Below are 20,742 nucleotides of genomic sequence, written 5' to 3'. Positions count from 1 at the left end.
GAGAGAAGATGTTGAGTTAGTAACATGCAGTAATGGGATAAAAATACATACAGATGGAGAGGGAGAGGAGAAGAGAGGACCTAAGTGCATGGGAAGTCTCCCGGCAGTCTAGGCCTCTAGCAGCATAACTAAGGGATGGTTCAGGACTCGCCCAAGCCAGCCCTAACTATAAGCTTTGTCAAAGAGGAAAGTCTTAAACCTACTCTTAAATGTGGAGATGGTGTCTGCCTCCCGAACCCAAACTGGGACCTAATTCCACAGGAGAGGAGCTTGATAACTGAAGGCTCTGGCTCCCATTCTACTTTTGGAGACTCTAGGAGCCACAAGTAACCCTGCATTCTGGGAGTGCAGTGTTCTAGTCGGGTAATAAGATACTATGAGCTCTTTAAGATACAATGCTGCCTGACCATTAAGAGCTGTGTAGGTGAGGAGAAGGATTTTAAATTCTGTTCTGGATTTTACAGGGAGCCAGTGCAGAGATGCTAATATTGGAGAAATAGGATCTCTTTTCCTAGTTCTTGTCAGTACACGTGCCGCAGCATTCTGGATAACGGGATAGTCTTAAGGGACTAATTCGGGCAGCTTGATAATAAGGAGTTGCAATAATCCAGCGTAGAAGTAACAACGGCATGGACTAGTTTTTTCTGCATCATTTTGAGACAGGATGGATAAATCCTGATCAAAGATAACTCTGAGGTTCTTTACAATGGTGCTGGAGGCCAGGGCAATGCCATCTAAAGTAACTATATCTTTAGATAATGTGTCTCAGTGGTTTGGGACCAAGTACAATAACTTTAGTTTAATATCAGAAAATTGCAGGTCGTCCAGATTTTTAAGTCCTTAAGGCATGTTTGAAGTTTAGCTAATTGTTTAGATTCATCTGGCTTGATCGATAGATATAGATAATTGGGTGCATAATAATTTGATAATTATCTGCATAACAGTGAAAGTTTGTGGAGTGTTTCCTAATAATATTGCCTAAAGGAAGCGTATATAAGGTGAATATAATAAAACACTCTCATCTTCTCTCTCCCGTAGTTTTTGTGCTCTCTAGTCTCTCCCCTTTTTTCTTTCTGTCGCTTTCTGCAGGTATTTCTGCCTCTGGAGCTGTAGAGTCTGGATCTACTGCCAGACACCTACTGTCCCCGTGTTCCTGCTCAACACCTGCTGTTACAGTTATTATTATTAGTCCTATTATTATTATTTTTTATTAATATTATCACCACTACCATTACCATATACCATAAACTATTACTTTACATCTCTATGTGGAACTTACATTGTGCTCGACAACTGCTACTACAGTTGTTGTTATTGGCTCTGTTACTAATACTGACATTACTGTTCCTATAGCTGTCATTCCTATTATTACTAATTTATTAATATTAACACTACAATTACTCTTCTACTAAATAAAAATAAAAAAATTCCACGTGGTCTTTGCATTGTGCCTCCCTAACCCTATCCCCTTCCCCCAAACCCCTCCCTCTCTATCAAAACCTCTCTCTCTCTCTCTCTCTCTCTCTCTCTCTCTCTCTCTCTCTCTCTCTCTCTCTCAAAACCTAACACGGTTAGGAAAGTCTTTTCTTGCCACTGTTGCCAAATGCTTGCTCATGATGGGATTTGTTGGGTCTCTGTAATTAATATTATAAAGAATAAGGTCTAGACCTGCTCTATAGGAAAAGCGCAATGAGATAACTTCTGTAATGAATTGGCAATATATAAATAAAATTGAATTGAATTGCTACTATGTTCTCTTTCCTCCTGCTCTCTCTCTCTCCCCTCTGCCGCTCCCGTTTCTCTCTCCCCTATATACAGTAAATAAAATTGAATTGAATACTGGGGAGATTGAGATAGATTTTGACTTGTTTTGTTTTGTATAATTAGATATCCACACTTATAATGATGTTACTTCTGGCTACATTTCCAAAAAACAAAACAAAAAAGAGTGGCTTGTTGTAAAAGTTACCGAGATCCAGACCGCAGGGACCTCAGTGGTAAGTACAGTGGTGATCACGTTAATGTTCTTGTAGAGAGGCGTTGTTATTTTAGTTTTGCCCTAAGCAATCAGCAGCAAGTGACATATCTGCCCCATTGGTGACCTTTCCAGTTGACATTGAAACTGTGGTAGCAGTTTCTGGGAGCAGTTAACTTTACTGTTTTCATGATAATTGAAAACATATTATACATTTTGACCTTTGATCTATAACTTCCTTTCTCATAAGGAAGTTCCCCTGCACTGTGTTTCATGTTCTAGGCTAGTCAAGAACCTTTTAACAGAGGAAACAAGGCTGGTCCCGTCCAATATACTGCAAACAGCATCTGAAGGAGGTCACTCATTAAATAACAACACTGCTACTTCTGACTAACTACTGGCAGCCTTGCTGTAACATACTCACTAACCCACCCACTCCTCCCTCCCCTCCTTTACTCCAACTTTGACAAATGCTCTGTCACTCTCTCACGTGGTATTTGGGCCAGGAGGGAATGGGTGGGCTTGGGTTGGCCGTTGCTCTGGGAGAAGAAGAGACTGTTGGATAGGGTTCAGGTTAGATGGAAGGATGGAGTGGATGGAGATGGAAAAGCTTTGGCTTCTTGAGTTGAGTCCAGTTGCTCCTCTCACTTCACAACTCTTTAGATAACTGAGAGCTCCATATACACACACCTTTTATATCAATCTGAACCTTACATGACATGCAATACTGTGCTGATAAGTTCATGGTTTGGTGCCACAAAATACTTTTTTTACAGGATAGCCACTCCTGGGCACTTTGCTCTTTGTTTCTCTCTGTTCTCTCACTTCAGTGTCCTCGATCTCTCCACCATCTCGCTTTCATGCCAGCTTGAAGGCTGGTCTTTGAAATGTTTGCTGTGGCCTTGCTTGTTTTGTTATGGAACTCTGTCCACCCCTATGCAAAAAAAACTATCCCTTCCTTCTCCTCACTTGCCCTCCTTTTATATTTCTTTTATCTTTCTTCTGTTTCTGAGGGGGGGTTTTCATACTTGGAGGACAGAACTCCATGGTCTAGCAGTTGACCTTCAGTATTTAAGTGAAGACCATTTACAAAAAGCCATCTTCACCTGTCTGTGTTGATTGCCCTTGTCTGCCTTCCCTATAATTCTTTATGCAGTCTAATGTCTGATATTGTTGCAGATATTGAATGCCTCACTATTATGTCTCCTTGTTTTACACTTACAGTTTTTACACACTTAAAGCTGCATATTGTGGTGTGCTATGTTTCATTGGCACTGCAGTACAGGCTGTGCATCCCTCTTCTTAAACACTGTGTTGAATGCCACAGTTTGTTCATATTTCCCCATGCTTGTTTTGTATATTATATAAGACATTTTTAAAGTGTCTGACTTGAATCTTTATTGTTTTTCCAGATATCTTCAGTGATCTGTGTACAGGAGCACTCTCCGAGTCAAAAGAAAATGAAGCCAGTACGTGTGGAGATGTGTTTCACGACAGCATATAAACATGGCTGACTATTGTAGTTCATTACATTGGACTACAAAAAATGTTGTTGGATCACAAACATGTCTGTTAACTCAACTGTAATTTCCTATGATGGACTTTAAATATCAACTATTAGTTTTCTACTTGTAGTTCTTCATGTTGGACTACAAAGATGGCTTGTTTTTCAACTGTAGTTTTTCTCACTCATTGAAGCTTCTCAGTGAAACCTCTGGAAAGATGGAACCTTAACATGCCTGAATGCCACATTGGAAAGCCATGTAAGACTTTTAATTCAAGAAAGTACCAGCTGCCAACAGTGGAGAATTGAAGACTGCATGGATGTGGACACTGAACTTTATACCCAAAGTTGATGAATTCAGAATACTGTAGAAAATGCAATTCCCCAGTGGTTGGGCTGGATACCTGAAAACTTAAATCCATTTCTGACTTGGATAAACTCTTTCAGACCAGGTTCTGCCTCTGCTGACCCACTTCAGCTGCTTCAACTTTTCAGGTTCAAAATACAGACACTTTACAGCAGTCTCCAGAAGAACCTAGAAGTTATCTTGCTTGCCTTTCTTCATCTTGGTAGAGCACCCACATAATGTCATTATGTGTTGATATATTATGTCAACATGCCCGTTCTCACCCTGTACACTTGCATATTATCTGTATAAGTTAAGCGATATCATATTTAAATTTATAACCCAGCCATGCACTAAAGGAGAAAAAAATATTTATTTTACATATGGTTTACTCCATGTGGAAAAAAACATATCCTCACAGGTGTTCTACATATAAAACACTTTGTTTTGGACAGACACCTTTTATATGTATATCATTGTTTAGATATCCTCTCATGCTCTATCAATGAACACTCACAAATTGTGTCAATGATGTTCTTTTTGGCATAGGTGGCGCGAAGACATCATGCTTGGGGAGGTTAACATTTAGTGGTCGAACAGAACAGCTTTTCGGGGGGGGAGTCCAAGACGTGGTTCTCGGGACTGTATATGTTATGTATTATGTTTGCTACATGCATTTACATATGAATAAATACCAAACATAACAACAATATGGTGATAAAGGAACGTAATACTGTTTGTTTTTTGTCACTTGTGGGCAGAAACTGCCTTATAAAGTTGATATGGCTAACATGTTAGCAAGGAATTGCCTGTTTACACATCAAGCAGACGTGGAGTTACATTGGAATTAATTTGGAGTCGTGTTTCTGGTGACCTGACAAAAACTCTACATCTAGCTGTGTTTAGCTGTTCTCACCAACTTTTGAGAAATATAACTGGGTATATTCTATGTGTCTAGACCACCCTGCCTTCTGGTGCCAAGCAAGGTGGATTGTTTGCCTAAAGCAGATTTCCGCTGCATCCAGAAACAAGGGTTGATGAGAGCGGTAGGACCAAATAGTAAGTGCAGACCATAAAACTAAAACAATGAGCTAAAAGATCCATACAGCTGAGCGGAACTGCAAAGTTGAGTGATAATTCTCTATGAATTTGTCATTGTGAGCAATTATAATTGCATGTTTTTGGTGAACAGTAAACAACTAATGAACGTGAATGTGAGCGTCATTCACACACTGTGTTTTACGGCAGCCGGCATGCCGGTGTTTTGGGTCACAGAATCTGATGGGTCACAGATTTTTCCAACGACACATCGAGCTGAAGCATCCGACCAGTCTTGGGAAATATCTGCGAGTGATGATAATCACAGGAAATAATTAAAGGGTAAGACCATGCGCCAACAGCTGCAAAGTTCCTCTACCCAAGACAAACTCACAGCATTTTGTAAAGGAAAAAAACAGAAGAAATGAATGTGAATTAGTTCATTTTTTTTGGTACTGTGAACTTAGTTCAAAATTCAGAATTGTGAACTATGAATGTGAACTAGTTCATTTTAAACTGTGAACTGAACTTTAAGCTTGTGAAGTGTGAACTTGCACAACACTGCAAATGGAATGAAAGCAATAAGTGAACAATATTAAAGGAAAAGTTCTGTTTATTACAAATTGTGTTTGATTTGCCTAGGTCAGACTATCATTTCTATTGGAAATATTATACTGAGTAAGAGATTGCTGAGATCTGGGAACACAGTAACATCGCTGCAATAAAGTCTGAAGGGGCAAGAAACAGGAGCAGTCCGACGATAGACAGGTTGAATCCCAGCCTTCTCCATCTCCCCTGCTGTTGCGTGGGGCCCACAGCTCACTGTTGCCTCCGATGCCTCTATTGGCCACACCTGGTCACTCCTGCCGCCTCAGGGCTCGCCGCTCCATACCACACTTGTGGGTCGTTTGCGCCTTCTCACCTGGCTGAAGTCCAACTGTACAGTCCGCAATGTAGCTTTTATTAACAATTTTAACCTCTTCTGGAAACGCCCAGCCTTTTTCTATGAGCCTAGGCTCATGCACCTTAAAGGTTGGGTATGCAATTCTGGAGAAATCCAATACAGTGACAAATACCATGATAGGCAGCGAACAACGACACAGCAAGTAATGTAACTAATGTTAGCTAGGTTGTGGGTTAGCTTAGTGAGGTTGGGGGTTAGCAAACTGTTGCTACAGTTGCTGCTGCGAAGCTAACATGTAGAGAGGACTAGACGGTTTCCCAGAGTCAGCAAACCATCTCCAGACAGTGATACTCAAAACTCTCTTGCTACTATAGCTAATATAACAGCATATCTTGGCAAACCAAAAAGTAAGCTGAATCTCTGTGGGCAAGTCATTTAACATTACCTGACACACAAATCATGGCTGGAATGGTTGGAATAGTGTTATGTGGCTCGGTCCAAGCCACTTTGTTTATTTCCCATTTACAAAGCCCGGGCTGTGTACAAACACCAGAGTTTTTTTCAGCACACACACTGAACTGAGCTAGCGGACCGTGAGGAGATATTCACTGAATTTGACAAAAAGACGTGTATTGGATTAGAATCGCATACCCCACCTTTAACTGACAATTTATTTATTACCGCACGTCCTCATCCACTTCACAGTCACTTCCGGTCTCCACCAGCAAACCTCTCCTGCCCCTACCAGCCACACTAGCTCCCCCTTGTGGTTAAGAAGACCTACTACCACCTTCTTAGGTATATGTAACTCTCCACCACCTCACCAGTTCATACCCACAATAAGTGGGAATAGACCTAGAAAGTTTATTGTTGATCTCATACGTTAAAATTTTGTGGAAATATATCATTGGAGTGGGCTGCAGTCAAAATTTGCCCTAATAAACGCTTGGTCCCTATCAATCAAGACCTTCATTTTAAATGAATTTTACGGCTCATCAGTTGTACTTTTTATTTGTAATTGAGACTTGGCTTACTGTTGGTTCTCTCCCCTCACTTGATCTCTGTCCTCCTCCCTGCAGCTTCTTAAATTTCCCAATTCCTCAAGGACTACTGGTCGTGGAGGTGGCTTGGCCACCATTTTTAAAAACTTTAAAATGCAGATTTATGCCCGTCAATGTCTTTTCTACTTTTGAGGTGAAACTTCTAAAGATTAATGTTTCTACCCCTGTCCTATGTGCACAGGTCTACAGACCACCTAAAATTAACAGTAATTTAATTTAAGAGTTTTCTGATCTCCTATCATTTATGGCATTCTGGTAAACTGTTGATTTTAGGGGATTTTAACATTCACATCTGTTGCCCATCTAAACCTATGTTCAAGGACTTTTTATGCCTTGTGGACTCTTTTAATCTCATTCGATCAGTGTTGGGTCTAACACATCAGAAGGGTCACACTATACCATGTGCTTTCATCTGGTTTCTCTGTCTCCAACCTGGAAATTATTGATATTGATGTCTCTGACAATCTTATGATTGTGTTTGATTCTACACTGTCTTGTTTCCTTCCCATCCCCATTCCCTTGTCCAATGAACTCAGCTACACAGCTACACACTGATCCAACACATTCATGCTTTCCTCATAGCCTTCACTTATCAAGCTCCTCTCCTGTGGAATCAGGTACCAGTGAAATACAGAACTGATTTTAAAAACTGTTTGTTTTTAAAGCCTTAAATGCTCAACAGTATGTATGTAATGTAATTCCATATTCTGCCCCCAGGTCACTTAGGTCATACTCACAACAACTCATCTCAGTCCCTCACTCATGCCTCAAAACCAGGCAACATGCCTCTGTTGCTGCTCCCAGGCTCTGGAATAGCCTCCTGTCCCACATTAAGTCCTGTTCCACCACTGACAATTTTAAATCAAATTTAATGACCCACCTTTTTTCTCTTGCTTTTAGTCAGTCTGAGGCTGCCCCATGGTTTTTGTTAAGTCCCCTCTTAACTTATTTCTAATGTCCTCTTACTGTATTTTAATCTTTTGCAGGTTTTATTCTATTCCTCCTAACTTTTTTTTATTCTTTTTTAATCTATTATTTTTCTTTATTTTATCATGTTAGTTGTTTTAGGTTTCCATTTTTAGTCTTGTCTTCTCTGTACTATTGCATTTTTGTATTATATTAAGTATTATTGCCTTTTTGTACTTTTATTGAGGCCGATTCTAACCCATCTGCCTCGACTGGAAAGCACTTTGGCTCAACTCCTGTTGTTTTTAAATGTGCTATTTAAATAACCTGACTTTACTTGACTTGGTAAAATAATTACCCAAACTCTCAGTTGTAAAGATCCATCACAGTTTACAGACGACTTCCTTTGACCAGCTTTCTGTAGTTGTACACACTCAAACATTTCCTGTGTATTTAGGGATTATTGTTATCATTGAGCGGTGTGCATGCTTTCTGATTTACCTTAAAATAAAATGGCAGCTAATCTGGCAAAACTGTTGGCTAGTTTACAACCTGCTTGATAATCTGACCGTTTCTAGCCCCATTGGACAAATTTTCAGTGCTGCTTCATTCCAAAATCTTTGCAGTTACTAAGAAGCTACTATGATGAGTACAGTGTTATTATAACCGATATAACCAATGGCCAAAGCTACAAAAATAAAACCTACCTTTGTAATAAGCCTTTGTTTTCCTTTAATACAATTTAATTTAATACAAGGATAATTCAAGGGTACAAATTACTAATATACACAGAGCTCTATCCCCAGGCTCTCTACATCTTAATGATACAAAGTACAATTTGAAGACCCACATTCAGCAGAAAAACTATATGGTTTCTCAAACTCGGGGCTGGGGACTGTTGCCAGACCTTGCAGTGTTGGTTAGTTGTCTCTGTTTGAAAACTATTATTTGTGGTGAAAATATCATCTCTAGAAAATCAAGGTATGATGAGGAAGTTAATCGAATATACCATGCACTCCATAACTACCCGCTTGGACTCTCTTGGAAACTCCTTTTCTCTCATGCAAAAGGAACATTCAGCTGTATGGAGAAAGTGGAGGGACTAGCCATTACGGTAACAAACTACGATACCCGCCTAGATGCACTAGAGAGTGTTACGGCCATGACAGTTTGTATGTAATCCCCAGTGTTTCCAGTCATTATTCCCCTGCGTCTCCTGTCTCTCCCCTGTCTGTCTGTCTGTCTGTGTGTGTGTGTGTGTGTGTGTGTGTGTGTGTGTGTGTGTCTCAGTGCGCGTGGCTGCTCCTCCCGTCTCCCTCCACTGGCTCTCAGCTCCTATGCTCTCACTCACCTGACGTTCATCCTCCAATCACTTCACTCAGCCAACACACCTGCCTCCCATCAGCTCATCTAGTGCAGTATATCTACTCCGGCTCTTCATCCACTCATCGCAAGATTGTTGTTTCAACCTTTGTGGTAGCCATTCATTGGTCAAGCTCTGCATTTTTGTCTGTTTCTGCTCCTTGTCTGTTTACATCTGCTAACTTGTGTTTTTGTGCCTCAGGATCACTACTCACCTGCCTGCCCTCTGTTTGCTTCTGCCTGTCTGCCAGCCATGCTTCCCTCAGCCAAGCTATCTCCCCCGCCATTACCTCCACTTCCTCATTGCTGTTCCAACCCTGGCTTTCATCCAACATCCATTCCTCTTTATTTAATAAACCCTTTTTACATTCAACCTCCTTGTTTGAGTCCAGTCTCTTGGGTAAACATAACAGAGAGGGCCTGTTAAGAGCTGCAGGCAGCAAATGACTCCTTCTGCTGGAAGGTAAATCACTTGGAGGGTCGTTCCAGGTGGTTAAATTTGAAGTTTGTAGGAATCCCTGAAGAAGAAATGCAGCTTTTGTGGCTGATTTGATCACTAAACTTTTTGGCCAGACTGCTTTTTCCAGGCTGGTGGAAGTGGACAGAACCCACCGTATCCTGAAACCCCAATCGATCAGGACAGGGAACTGATTCTGTGACTGAGCTGAGAGAGAGCACTCCTGTATTACAGTGGTGCTAGGGTGTATTTCTTCCCCGAAATCTGATGTGATGAATCAGTGACAAGCCTTCAGCAAGGTCATTGATACACTTGGTGAGGCTAACACCTACCAAGCTGTGTGTTGCATAATGGAAAGACACATTTACTTCACCGAGGGACGCCAAGCATTTTGCAGACTCCTTACCCTCCAGCTGATTCTACAAGCACATGTGGTTGGTAAAAGCTACAGAAGTGTAAGCTGCAAGATGGACTATTTGGTCTGTAACTGTAGTGGTCTGATACACAATTTAGTTCTTTTTTTTTTCTTTTTCTCTCTTCTCAAATTAAAAGGGTGATTAATCTTAGATTATTATTCCTTATCTGAGCATTATAGGCTAAAATATTGAGAGGGTTGCAACAATGGTTTTGTCAATGTGGTTAATCCATTTCATTGCCTTGTTGATTACTTAAGAAGATGGGGGTACAGCCAACCTGTTTGGCTTAGGGGTGGGTTTGGGGGGTGATTTGGGGTATGTTATTTGAATGTTTCAAATCTTGTTCAAATTTGCCAAGCCTATTGTTTGTGTTTTATTTGTTCTACATCCTTGCAATGACAGGAATGGTTAAGAATACCTCTGATGTAGGGACATTAACCTTTGTTATTTGGAATGTAAAGGGTATGGGATGTCAAGTTAAGAGAGGAAAGGTTTTCTTGCATCTGAAATCTTTGTTTATTTTTACAAGAAACACACGCCTTGTGTGACAAGCAAAGTAGACAGGTCAAATTTGTTCTTAAAAGGTTTATCAATCTACATTTTCTATCCTATATGTCCTATCTTGACTGCCTTTTTACATGTCCTTCTCCATCCATTAACTCAGTGGGCACAATTTTATAAAATCTTTTAATTTAGTAGATATATGTAATTTTTGTGTATGATTTTTGCGTATGATTATTACTGATTGAGTACAATTATATCTATCGATCAAACCAGATGAAACTAAACTTCAGGCATACTTTAAGGACATAAAAACCTGGATGACCTGCAATTTTCAGATGTTAAACTCTGACAAAACTGAAGTTATTGTACTTGGCCCCAAACACCTCCGAGACACATTATCTAAAGATATAGTTGCTCTAGATGGCATTGCCCTGGTCTCCAGCACCATCGTAAGGAACCTCGGAGTTATCTTTGATCAGGATTTATCCTTTAACTCCCACATGAAACACACTTCAAGAACTGCCTTCTTTCACGTACGTAACATTGCAAAAATCAGGCACATACTGTCTCAAAATGATGCCGAAAAACTAGTTCATGACTTTGTTACTTCTAGGTTGGACTATTGCAATTCCTTAGTATCAGGCTGCCCGAATAAGTCGCTTAAGAGATCCAGAATGCTGCGGCACGTGTACTGACAAGAACTAGTAAAAGAGATCATATTTCTCCAATATTAGCTTCTCTGCACTGGCTCCCTGTAAAATCCAGAATAGAATTAACAATCCTTCTCCTCACCTACAAAGCTCTTAATGGTCAGGCACCATCATATCTTAAAGAGCTCATAGTATCCTATTACCCAACTAGAACACTGCACTCCCAGAATGCAGGGTTACTTGTGGCTCCTAGAGTCTCCAAAATTAGAATAGGAGCCAGAGCCTTCAGCTATCAAGCTCCTCTCCTGTGGAATCAGATCCCAGTTTGGGTTCGGGAGGCAGACACCATCTCCACATTTAAGAGTAGGCTTAAAACTTTTCTCTTTGATAAAGCTTATAGTTAGGGCTGGCTTGGGAGAGTCCTGAACCATCCTTTAGTTATGCTGCTATAGGCCTAGACTGCCGGGACACTTCCTATGATGCACCTCCTTCTCTCCCTCTCCATCTGTATGCATTTTTATCCCATTACTGCATGTTACTAACTCGACATCTTCTCTCTCCCATAGTTCTGTGCTTTCTCGTTTCTCTCCTCTCTCCTTCTGTCGCTTTCAGCAGGTATTTCTCTCTCCGGAAGTTGCAGAGTCTGGACCTGTGATTGTGGGCCACCTGCTGCCCCCATGTTCCTGCTCGACAACTGCTACTACAGTTGTTGTCATTGGCTCTGTTACTATTATTGTCATTATTGTTGACTGTCATTCCTATTATTATTAACTTGTTAATATTAATATTACCATTACCATTACATTAAGTCTTCCTCTGGGGAAATCTTAACTAATCCTCAAGATATAAATGACTACTTCAGAGATCTCTATGCAAAGTTATACACATGTAACTGTAATGCATCTGATACGAACGATACAGAGAAATTCTTGGATTCTGTTAAATTACCTAAAATAGGTGAATCTGCTAAGATTGATCTAGATTCCAATTTCAGTGCTCGAGAAATTAAAGAGGCAATAAAATCACTTCCAAGAGGTAAGGCCACAGGCCCAGATGGGTCGGTGCAGAGTTTTTTAAGTCCTACAATGATTTCATCGCCCCCCTTGCTATTCAGAATGATTAATATTCCATTAGGCCAATATTTGTCTACTACTTAAGAAAGGGAGGGATGATTCAGATCCATTGGCTTATAGACCCTTCAGTCTTTAAGTTAAACCCGAGCGCACCTGGAACCGGGGCAGCAGCGCATCTCACAACAAACACCATTTAAGGACATGCTAAACATGTAGCTACATTTCATGCTGCATACCCATGTAACGGGAAGGAGCTCGGCTAAAAGCTGATGCTAACCATTTTTACCTAAATGAAACACCAGTCAAACTGCAAGCAACTGACTGTGTCGCAAAAAGCATTCTCTGTCTGTCTGTCTGAAAACAGCGCTCTTGATAGCTTTTATTTCACGCTATCCACACAATACTGAGACTACAGATTCCAGCAGTGTAGATCACTGTATCACCAAAACTCACTGCATAGTCGTCAAAGAAATATAAAAACAAACTTCCGTTAGTACATTTACAACTACAAATTGTTTCTTACCTTTGCTGTTTTTGTAATCAAAAGTTGTGTCTGGTCAGGTAAAACCACTAATAATTACTACTCCAATGTCTTGGGCCATTTTGAGTCCATTACAGCCAGCCTGTATTCATTTGCGTTGTATAGGGAAGGAATTGCAGTAGGCGTTACCTCAGTCTCCCATGCGAACACATGGTCTGTGTCTCCATCTTGTGGCTGAATCAAAGTATTGACACCAATGAACCTCATTCCATTCTATTGAGATGAATCTGCTGATGCCTCATACATCACTGTGGGGCCTTTTATTCTTCATTTATCTGCCTGTATAGCATGGAACTCAGTCATATGAATATTGATCAATATCCAACGATTCACTTTCCTCACCAGCACTGTGAATGTTTATTGGGTGTGTTTAATAAATACATAAAAAATTATAATTGTTTCTGTTTTATTGGCTTAAGCCTATTGGGTCTGTCTATACCTGTGAATTTGATGAAGATCAGATAACATTTTTGACCAAATAAAGCAGAAAACCAGGTAATTCCAAAGGGTTCACTCTTTTTTTCTTGGCACTGTATACTGTAGACCAAAATTTTCATTCCAAATATATATTCAGCACTGAATTGCAGTAGTTTGCAATATCTTTCAGTTTCTACTCCAAATTGGCTTCATTGGTATGAATGAAGAAAACAAGTCCTGCCAAAGCAGTTCACATCACCTCAAAGCAAAACCTGTCTTACATTTACATCAGTCATAATATCTTACCAATGCCCGTATTGTTGCCAGACATACAAAAAATCAAAATCTAATTCATCTAAATAAAAAGTATAGACAGTGTATTCTCAGTGGAACATTTTAGGTTCGAAATGTACTTGCTTTTCACCAATGTTGCATAGGCAACTAGCTGTGATGTGAGCAGCATTGTTCAGCAACTTGCCTTCGTGGTTTGTGTGAACCTGAAGGATTAAAAAGTACATCCACTAGGGGGCAGATCATGGCTGAATCAAGCCTGATAATCATGCCAAATTACCATTTCATTTCACTTCATTATTTAGTCTGACATCATGTTCATGTTGGCCATTTTCTGTTTGGCATGGGGTGTTATTTTGTTGAATTAAAAAAAATCTGTAGGTCGACTTACAACAACGTGTACAACTGCGTCAATTTTCGTGGCCATTTTACAGCTGCCATCATGCAAGCACGAGCCTCAAAGACAAACTACGGTTTATCAAAACGTGGGTTTGTGATGGATGTTTACAATGGACAGTTTGGGTAATAATTTTGCTGTTTGCCTTCATTTTCTCTTCCAAATAAATGTAACTAATCCGGGGCTTTGTTTTCAACCTGTCTGATCGTCGGGCTGCAAGTGATTCTTGTATCATCTGACTTCTTTTTAGCGATGTCGTCCCATTCCTAGATCTCAACAATTACTATTGTACAATGTTTTCATGACCAACAGAACTGATGGCTGGAGCTACAAAAATAAAACCCAACTTGTAATGCACCATAACTTCCTTTACATGTAAAGCTGAATAAGGCTGGACCAATTTTTACTTTTTCATCATGAAATTGACATTTGCACTGATCATTACTATTTGACTGATTATATATACCTTTTGTTTCTTCATCAATAACCTGTGCTTTCTGAAAACCCTCTGATTGGATTTTATGAAACATGAGCAAAGTATTCAACTCACTTTCATATAATAATAATAATTACCCTAACAGACCTTATGGGGCTGCAGTTACAAGATGGCAGTTATAAGATAAACATGTTTATCCTGAAATTTGTAACTTAGTTTTCTTACTTTGGTGTATACTATAAGTTTACAGCATAAAGACATCATCAAAAAACACTGTGTAACTGCAAAAAAAGAGAGTTTGGGTGATTTTACCGATACTACTGCTTTTATATCTATATATATGGTGGCCTGCTTATATCTCAAGAATAGGTCGTCTCCCTCACCTTTCGTGTGTATTTATATTTGTGTGTGTTTGGTGACTGAGCGTCAAAGAACAGAGGACTGAGCTTGAAATATATAGGTTTGAAGTGCAGAGAGGACAAAGCTGGGTAGAAGGAAGATGAGGTCTTGCTTTGTTCCACACAGTGAACCTCCTGAGGGCTGAATACAGAAAGACAGAGATTGTGTCTGCGTGTGTCAGTAAGATGACTGGAGGAGTGGTCCGACAGCCACAGGAATGCGACAAGCATACTAAGGATTTCATAAAAGTCAAAGTAGAAGAAGAAAAACAAAGGAATTGCTGGAAGTGAATGTCTTCACTGTCCTCGAGAACGCATGCTGCTACCAAAAGGGCCACTGTGTGTATTTAACTTTGTGTCTGTCTGATTGCATCATTGTGTATGTGTGTACATGCTTTTGTGTGTGTTTGAGTTTGTAATGTGACAGATTGTTGTAATTCTATTGTTGAAGTAATTCCTTGGCTTCACAAGGACAGAAACATTCTCCAAACTCAGGTCATTCCAAGTTGTTGCTTCATTATGCGGCTACTTTAGGACTAGGATTTGGTCTGAATATTAAAATTGAATTAGAGTCAAAGTCATGAGGGTACAGCATTTTGATGCTGTCTTGAATCCTTAGACATATTTGTGTCTGAAACAGGACTTTGCTGCACATTATGACATGTTTTAAAAAAAGCGTGCATGCTTTTATAAAATTTTGAGATATCAGAAGTTCATTATTCCTAAAGTTGAATCAGCCACTGAGACACAACCATGTTATCCTAAAAAAAAAAAAAAGTTTGCTGGGTAGCATGTTGCTGCTTTGGAAATGAGACCTCATTAAACCTAGTATCTAAGTGTTCTTGTTCTCTGCCCACATTGTGATCGTATCAGTGCAGTGGGGCTGACAAAATTGTCAAATGCGGTGTGTCTCAGGTTAAAGGGAGCCATCTATGACATTCTTGAGGGACCACAAGGGCCATGTACAGTGCCTTGGGAAAGTATTCAGCCCCCTTGAACTTTGTGACCTTTTGCTACATTTCAGGCTTCAAACATAAAGATATAAAACTGTAATTTTTTGTTAAGAATCAACAACAAGTGGGACACAATCATAAGTGGAACGAAATTTATTGGATATTTCAAACTTTAACAAATCAAAAACTGAAAAATTGGGCGTGCAAAATTATTCAGCCCCCTTAAGTTAATACTTTGTAGCGCCACCTTTTGCTGCGATTACAGCTGTAAGTCGCTTGGGGTATGTCCCTATCAGTTTTGCACATCGAGAATTTTTGCCCATTCCTCCTTGCAAAACAGCTCGAGCTCAGTGAGGTTGGATGGAGAGCATTTGTGAACAGCAGTTTTCAGTTCTTTCCACAGATTCTCAATTGGATTCAGGTCTGGACTTTGACTTGGCCATTCTAACACCTGGATATGTTTATTTTTGAACCATTCCATTGTAGATTTTGCTTTATGTTTTGGATCATTGTCTTGTTGGAAGACAAATCTCCGTCCCAGTCTCAGGTCTTTTGCAGACTCCATCAGGTTTTCTTCCAGAATGGTCCTGTATTTGGCTCCATCCATCTTCCCATCAATTTTAACCATCTTCCCTGTCCCTGCTGAAGAAAAGCAGGCCCAAACCATGATGCTGCCACCACCATGTTTGACAGTGGGGATGGTGTGTTCAATTTTGGTTTCATCTGACCAGAGCACCTTCTTCCACATGTATGGTGTGTCTCCCAGGCGGCTTGTGGCAAACTTTAAACGACATTTTTTATGGATATCTTTAAGAAATGGCTTTCTTCTTGCCACTCTTCCATGAAGGCCAGATTTGTGCAGTATACGAATGATTGTTGTCCTATGGACAGAGTCTCCCACCTCAGCTGTAGATCTCTGCAGTTCATCCAGAGTGATCATGGGCCTCTTGGCTGCATCTCTGATCAGTCTTATCCTTGTATGAGCTGAAAGTTTAGAGGGACGGCCAGATCTTGGTAGATTTGCAGTGATACTCTGATACTCATTCCATTTCAATATTATCGCTTGCACAGTGCTCCTTGGGATGTTTAAAGCTTGGGAAATCTTTTTGTATCCAAATCCGGCTTTAAACTTCTCCACAACAGTATCTCGGACCTGCCTGGTGTGTTCCTTGTTCTTCATGATGCTCTCTGCGCTTTAAACGGACCTCTGAGACTATCACAGTGCAGGTGCATTTATACGGAGACTTGATTACACACAGGTGGATTCTATTTATCATCATTAGTCATTTAGGTCAACATTGGATCATTCAGAGATCCTCACTGAACTTCTGGAGAGAGTTTGCTGCACTGAAAGGAAAGGGGCTGAATAATTTTGCATGCCCAATTTTTCAGTTTTTGATTTGTTAAAAAAGTTTGAAATATCCTATAAATTTCGTTCCACTTCATGATTGTGTCCCACTTGTTGTTGATTCTTCACAAAAAATTACAGTTTCATATCTTTATGTTTGAAGCCTGAAATGTGGCAAAAGGTCGCAAAGTTCAAGGGGGCCGAATACTTTCGCAAGGCACTGTACATTTCTGTATTCCACTAAATTAATGTGTTGAAATGTATTCTTATGGCGTGACAATTTTAGCCTTATTCATTCAGCTGCAACCCCCCTGCGGTGTGAAGCAGACTTGGGAGCAAATAAAAAATTAATTTAAAAACATAATTCAAAGCGGTAAGTAGGCTTCCCTCTGACGAGAATCTATATCTCTGATATAAAAAAATCATAAGGGAAAGCCAAAGGGCTTTGCCGGTCCCTGAACACTCTTGCCCTCGTGACCCTTTCAAGATCCGCGCACCGAGCTCGACGGGATCTTCTATGAATGTTGATGCCATTTTCCTATAGAATTGATTGGTCAGTAGGCGGTGCTTTTATACGCGTTAATCTGTTATCTCAAACATAACCTGCTCCAGAACAGGTTAGGTGTGCAGCATAAGTTACCATAGTGATCTACCCCAGTAAAAAAGTGAACCACCTTCGTAACACTGAACACCCAGGGTTAAACCTGAAGTTACCTCGCTAACCCCAAATCCCGCCTCTTAGTATAGGCTTGGTGAGAATGGTGTCTTATGTTGGACAACAAAAATGCAATTCAATTTAATTAATTTAAATTATTTTTAAAAATGCGTGAGGCTCTAAAAGTGACTACTATGATTTAGTCAGCAGCTATAAACACATGTAAACTTATGCCAAATGACATTTATTTAAAAGGAAAATAGTGGTATCAGACTGGGAATTGGTATCAGCAGATACCCTGAGTTGAGGTATCGGTATCAGAATCCTAATTAGGGACGGGCATCGCAAACTAACTTAGTCTATAAATGATGTGGTATGTGGCATTGGTTCATGCTATATACTTGTCTCTATACTAATACATAAAATAAAAAAATAAATCCGGAGAGAAGTTTTTGCATTCCTCGTGTCGTAATATAAGGATTGGTTTTGTTTGTGTGTGTATGTCTATGTGCCTAATCTAAAGCAGATGGGTTGCTGTCTGCCTGAGAGGATTCATCATCCGCGTGTGTGCTGAACACACTTTTGTTTCACTATGCTGGGGGGGAAAAGTCAGTTTACAAAGTTGTGGGCCTTTTTCGAAATCATGCTTTACTCCTTCATGCATCGTCATTCATCAAATGTGCTCTTCATCTCCCCTTTAGTCTGAGAGGTGAAATCCAAGTACCTCACACATATTTTATTTTTGATATGGTTAGTGTACAGATACACCCAATTCTGAGAAAGATTTCAGTCACCTGCATACATGCAACAGGGTGTGTTGTTTCAGAAAAAGCAAGAAAGTGATTTTTGTAGGTATTAGACGATAGTGATTCTGTCACAATTTTTTAAGCATGTGTTTCAATAGTCATAGTTAAAATGAAAATGCATGTTATTTTAGGAATAATAGGAGAGAAAAGCATAAAGTACAGCACAGGCATTATAATGCACTTGAGACACCACAAGTTCCTATGGGTATATTATAGATAGCCTACAGACAGTCGCACCACATGTAAATATGAAATCAATGCAAAATCAACTATTCAGTGAAGTAGCCAAGGGATACATTATTTTTGGAATAAGTTTGAATATCTTAATGATTTTTCAGAGTCAGCAATATCACACATGGCTTGTTCTATTGCGGAATATGAACAAATGCAGAAAGAAACTATCTGGGTATGCAAAGGAAATGTCATTTTAAAAAAAAGCAATAATTAAGATTGACTTCTGAAATAAGAAATACCGATGTTTTACACCTTCTTTTTTCATAGTTGCCAAAATTCTGTAGTTGATCTATTTAGGATATACCATTCACAGTTAGTCTCTATAAAGTACCCTGATCCCAGGTTGCATATATATTTTTCGCTCTCATGTACTCCTCGTACTATGTAATCTGACTTCAATATTTCTAAATGCCACTTGCAAGGGGTATTCAGGTCAGGTGTTTTATTTTGAAAAAATAGACCAGATCGGCGCATAAGGCTACTTCGCACAATGTCACAGCCGCGCCTCTTTTTGGGGGATAGAAAACCGAAGATTCTATGGGTTAGTTTTTTTATTAGTTTTGACAAATTTGTATCCATTTGTTTTGTATCAAACAAACCGTTTCATAGACATCGAATTATGTCTAATAATTATTTTGCAACCTTGCCTGAACCTGAGCAATACCTTGATAAATGAAGGTTAATCGGTCAGCTGTCATGCCCCTTCAGTCTTCCCCTGTCCAAGCGGATCAATGACCTAACACACTGGACAGACATTGAATTAGGCTACCAGGTAGCGTTAGGCTTAAGTTGGCAATTAAAGGTCCATATGGAACATAATATTTAGAATAATGTTGTCATTAGTGGATAATCACCTGAAAATAAGAATCATTGTGTTTTCATTACCTTAGAATAAGCCATTTTTATCTATATAGGGAGCGGGTCCCGTTCCACGGAGGTCACCATGTTGCACCGCCATGTTTCTACAGTAGCCCAGAACAGACAAACCAAACACTGGCTCTTGATAGGGCCATTCGCGTTTTTTGCGAATTTTGTGGCTACCGTACTTTCTCCTACACGATTGGAAGGGGAGGGTGATGAGAGCAGTATTCAAATGGTTGCAAATTGCAATTTCACCGCTAGATACACACTGGACCTTTAACAGGTTGGTTTATTTACAGACAACACTGTAAATATCCAACCTCTTAATAGCCAACTTTTTGATCTAGGCTAGGCTGAGCTTTAGTTGGAGACAACAGTCATGCTTACTGATGCTGCTATACTGTATGACTGCATTCCTGTGGTAGTTTTGGTGTTGTCACTTCCTGGTTTGTTTTGGTGGTATTCTTCTTCCCTTGTGTTTTTACTTCCTGTCTGTGTTTTCCCTCCAGTTTTGATTGTTGGCCCTCCCTTGATTGTTTGCACCTGTGTCTCATTGTCTCACCTCCCCTAGGGTATTTAGTCTGGGTCTTTTCTTTGTTCTCTGTTGGATCATTGTTGTACACATGGTGTTGTTCTTGCCAAGCATATCTTGTGAGTTTGTATTGGATTCTTTGTTCTCATGTGGACCTTGTTTGGATTTTGGATTCTTGGATTTTGCCTGCTCCCCTGTGAACTGTGTTCCCACTTTGGACTCACTCCCCTGCTTTCACCTATGCTAGCCAGTACTTATCTGCCTTTTGTCTGCTTATTACCTGTCTGCTCACCTCTGCCTGTTTCTCGCTTTCATTCCATCCCACAATAAACACGGTAGTCATCCGGCTACTTCACCCTGAGACCGCTTCCTCGTCATCTGCTTTTGGGTCCACATACCTCCATACAGCACCCCGCTACGACAATTCCAGCCTCCCACTCAAGCTAGCTATCCATCAGTCACCAGCATCATTTTGCTATTTACCACACTGACAATGAATATTCATGTATCTTCATGTATCTTATGTGTCTCAAGTGTGAAAGCTTTGGTTGTAAATATGGTTGTTTCTAGTTTCACAGTAGCTTCTCACATTATGTGAAAGTGCAGTTCTTTCCCCCCAAAAGGGCCTTGGTACTTGATGACGCAATACAGGTCAATACTGTGGCTTAGAGGTAGAG

At 40.0% G+C, this 20,742-nt stretch overlaps 2 protein-coding genes across 10 annotated transcripts in view; one reads left to right on the top strand and one right to left on the bottom strand.

Annotated features, from left to right (window-relative positions):
* mcf2l2 (MCF.2 cell line derived transforming sequence-like 2) overlaps window positions 1–4,535 on the top strand; it is a 260,332-nt gene extending 255,797 nt beyond the window's left edge. For both annotated transcript variants that reach the window (XM_044199615.1, XM_044199613.1), the window contains one exon: window positions 3,388–4,535. In XM_044199615.1, coding sequence (XP_044055550.1) covers window positions 3,388–3,489 — 102 coding nt within the window. In that variant the 3' untranslated portion in view covers window positions 3,490–4,535. The remainder of the gene's footprint in view (window positions 1–3,387) is intronic.
* Window positions 1–12,835, bottom strand: part of b3gnt5a (UDP-GlcNAc:betaGal beta-1,3-N-acetylglucosaminyltransferase 5a) — a 117,154-nt gene extending 104,319 nt beyond the window's left edge. For 7 of the 8 annotated variants that reach the window (XR_006378309.1, XR_006378312.1, XR_006378311.1 and 4 more), the window contains exon 1: window positions 12,720–12,835. The gene's annotated coding sequence lies outside the window, so the exon portion shown is untranslated. The remainder of the gene's footprint in view (window positions 1–12,719) is intronic. The other variant, XM_044199649.1, reaches the window with a different exon arrangement.
* Between the last annotated feature and the right edge of the window lie 7,907 nt (window positions 12,836–20,742).

Source organism: Siniperca chuatsi, linkage group LG6 (assembly GCF_020085105.1).
Source record: "Siniperca chuatsi isolate FFG_IHB_CAS linkage group LG6, ASM2008510v1, whole genome shotgun sequence".
NCBI lineage: Eukaryota > Metazoa > Chordata > Actinopteri > Centrarchiformes > Sinipercidae > Siniperca > Siniperca chuatsi.
Note: the sequence above shows the minus strand (reverse complement) of the source record. Positions and strands in the feature narration are given on the sequence as shown.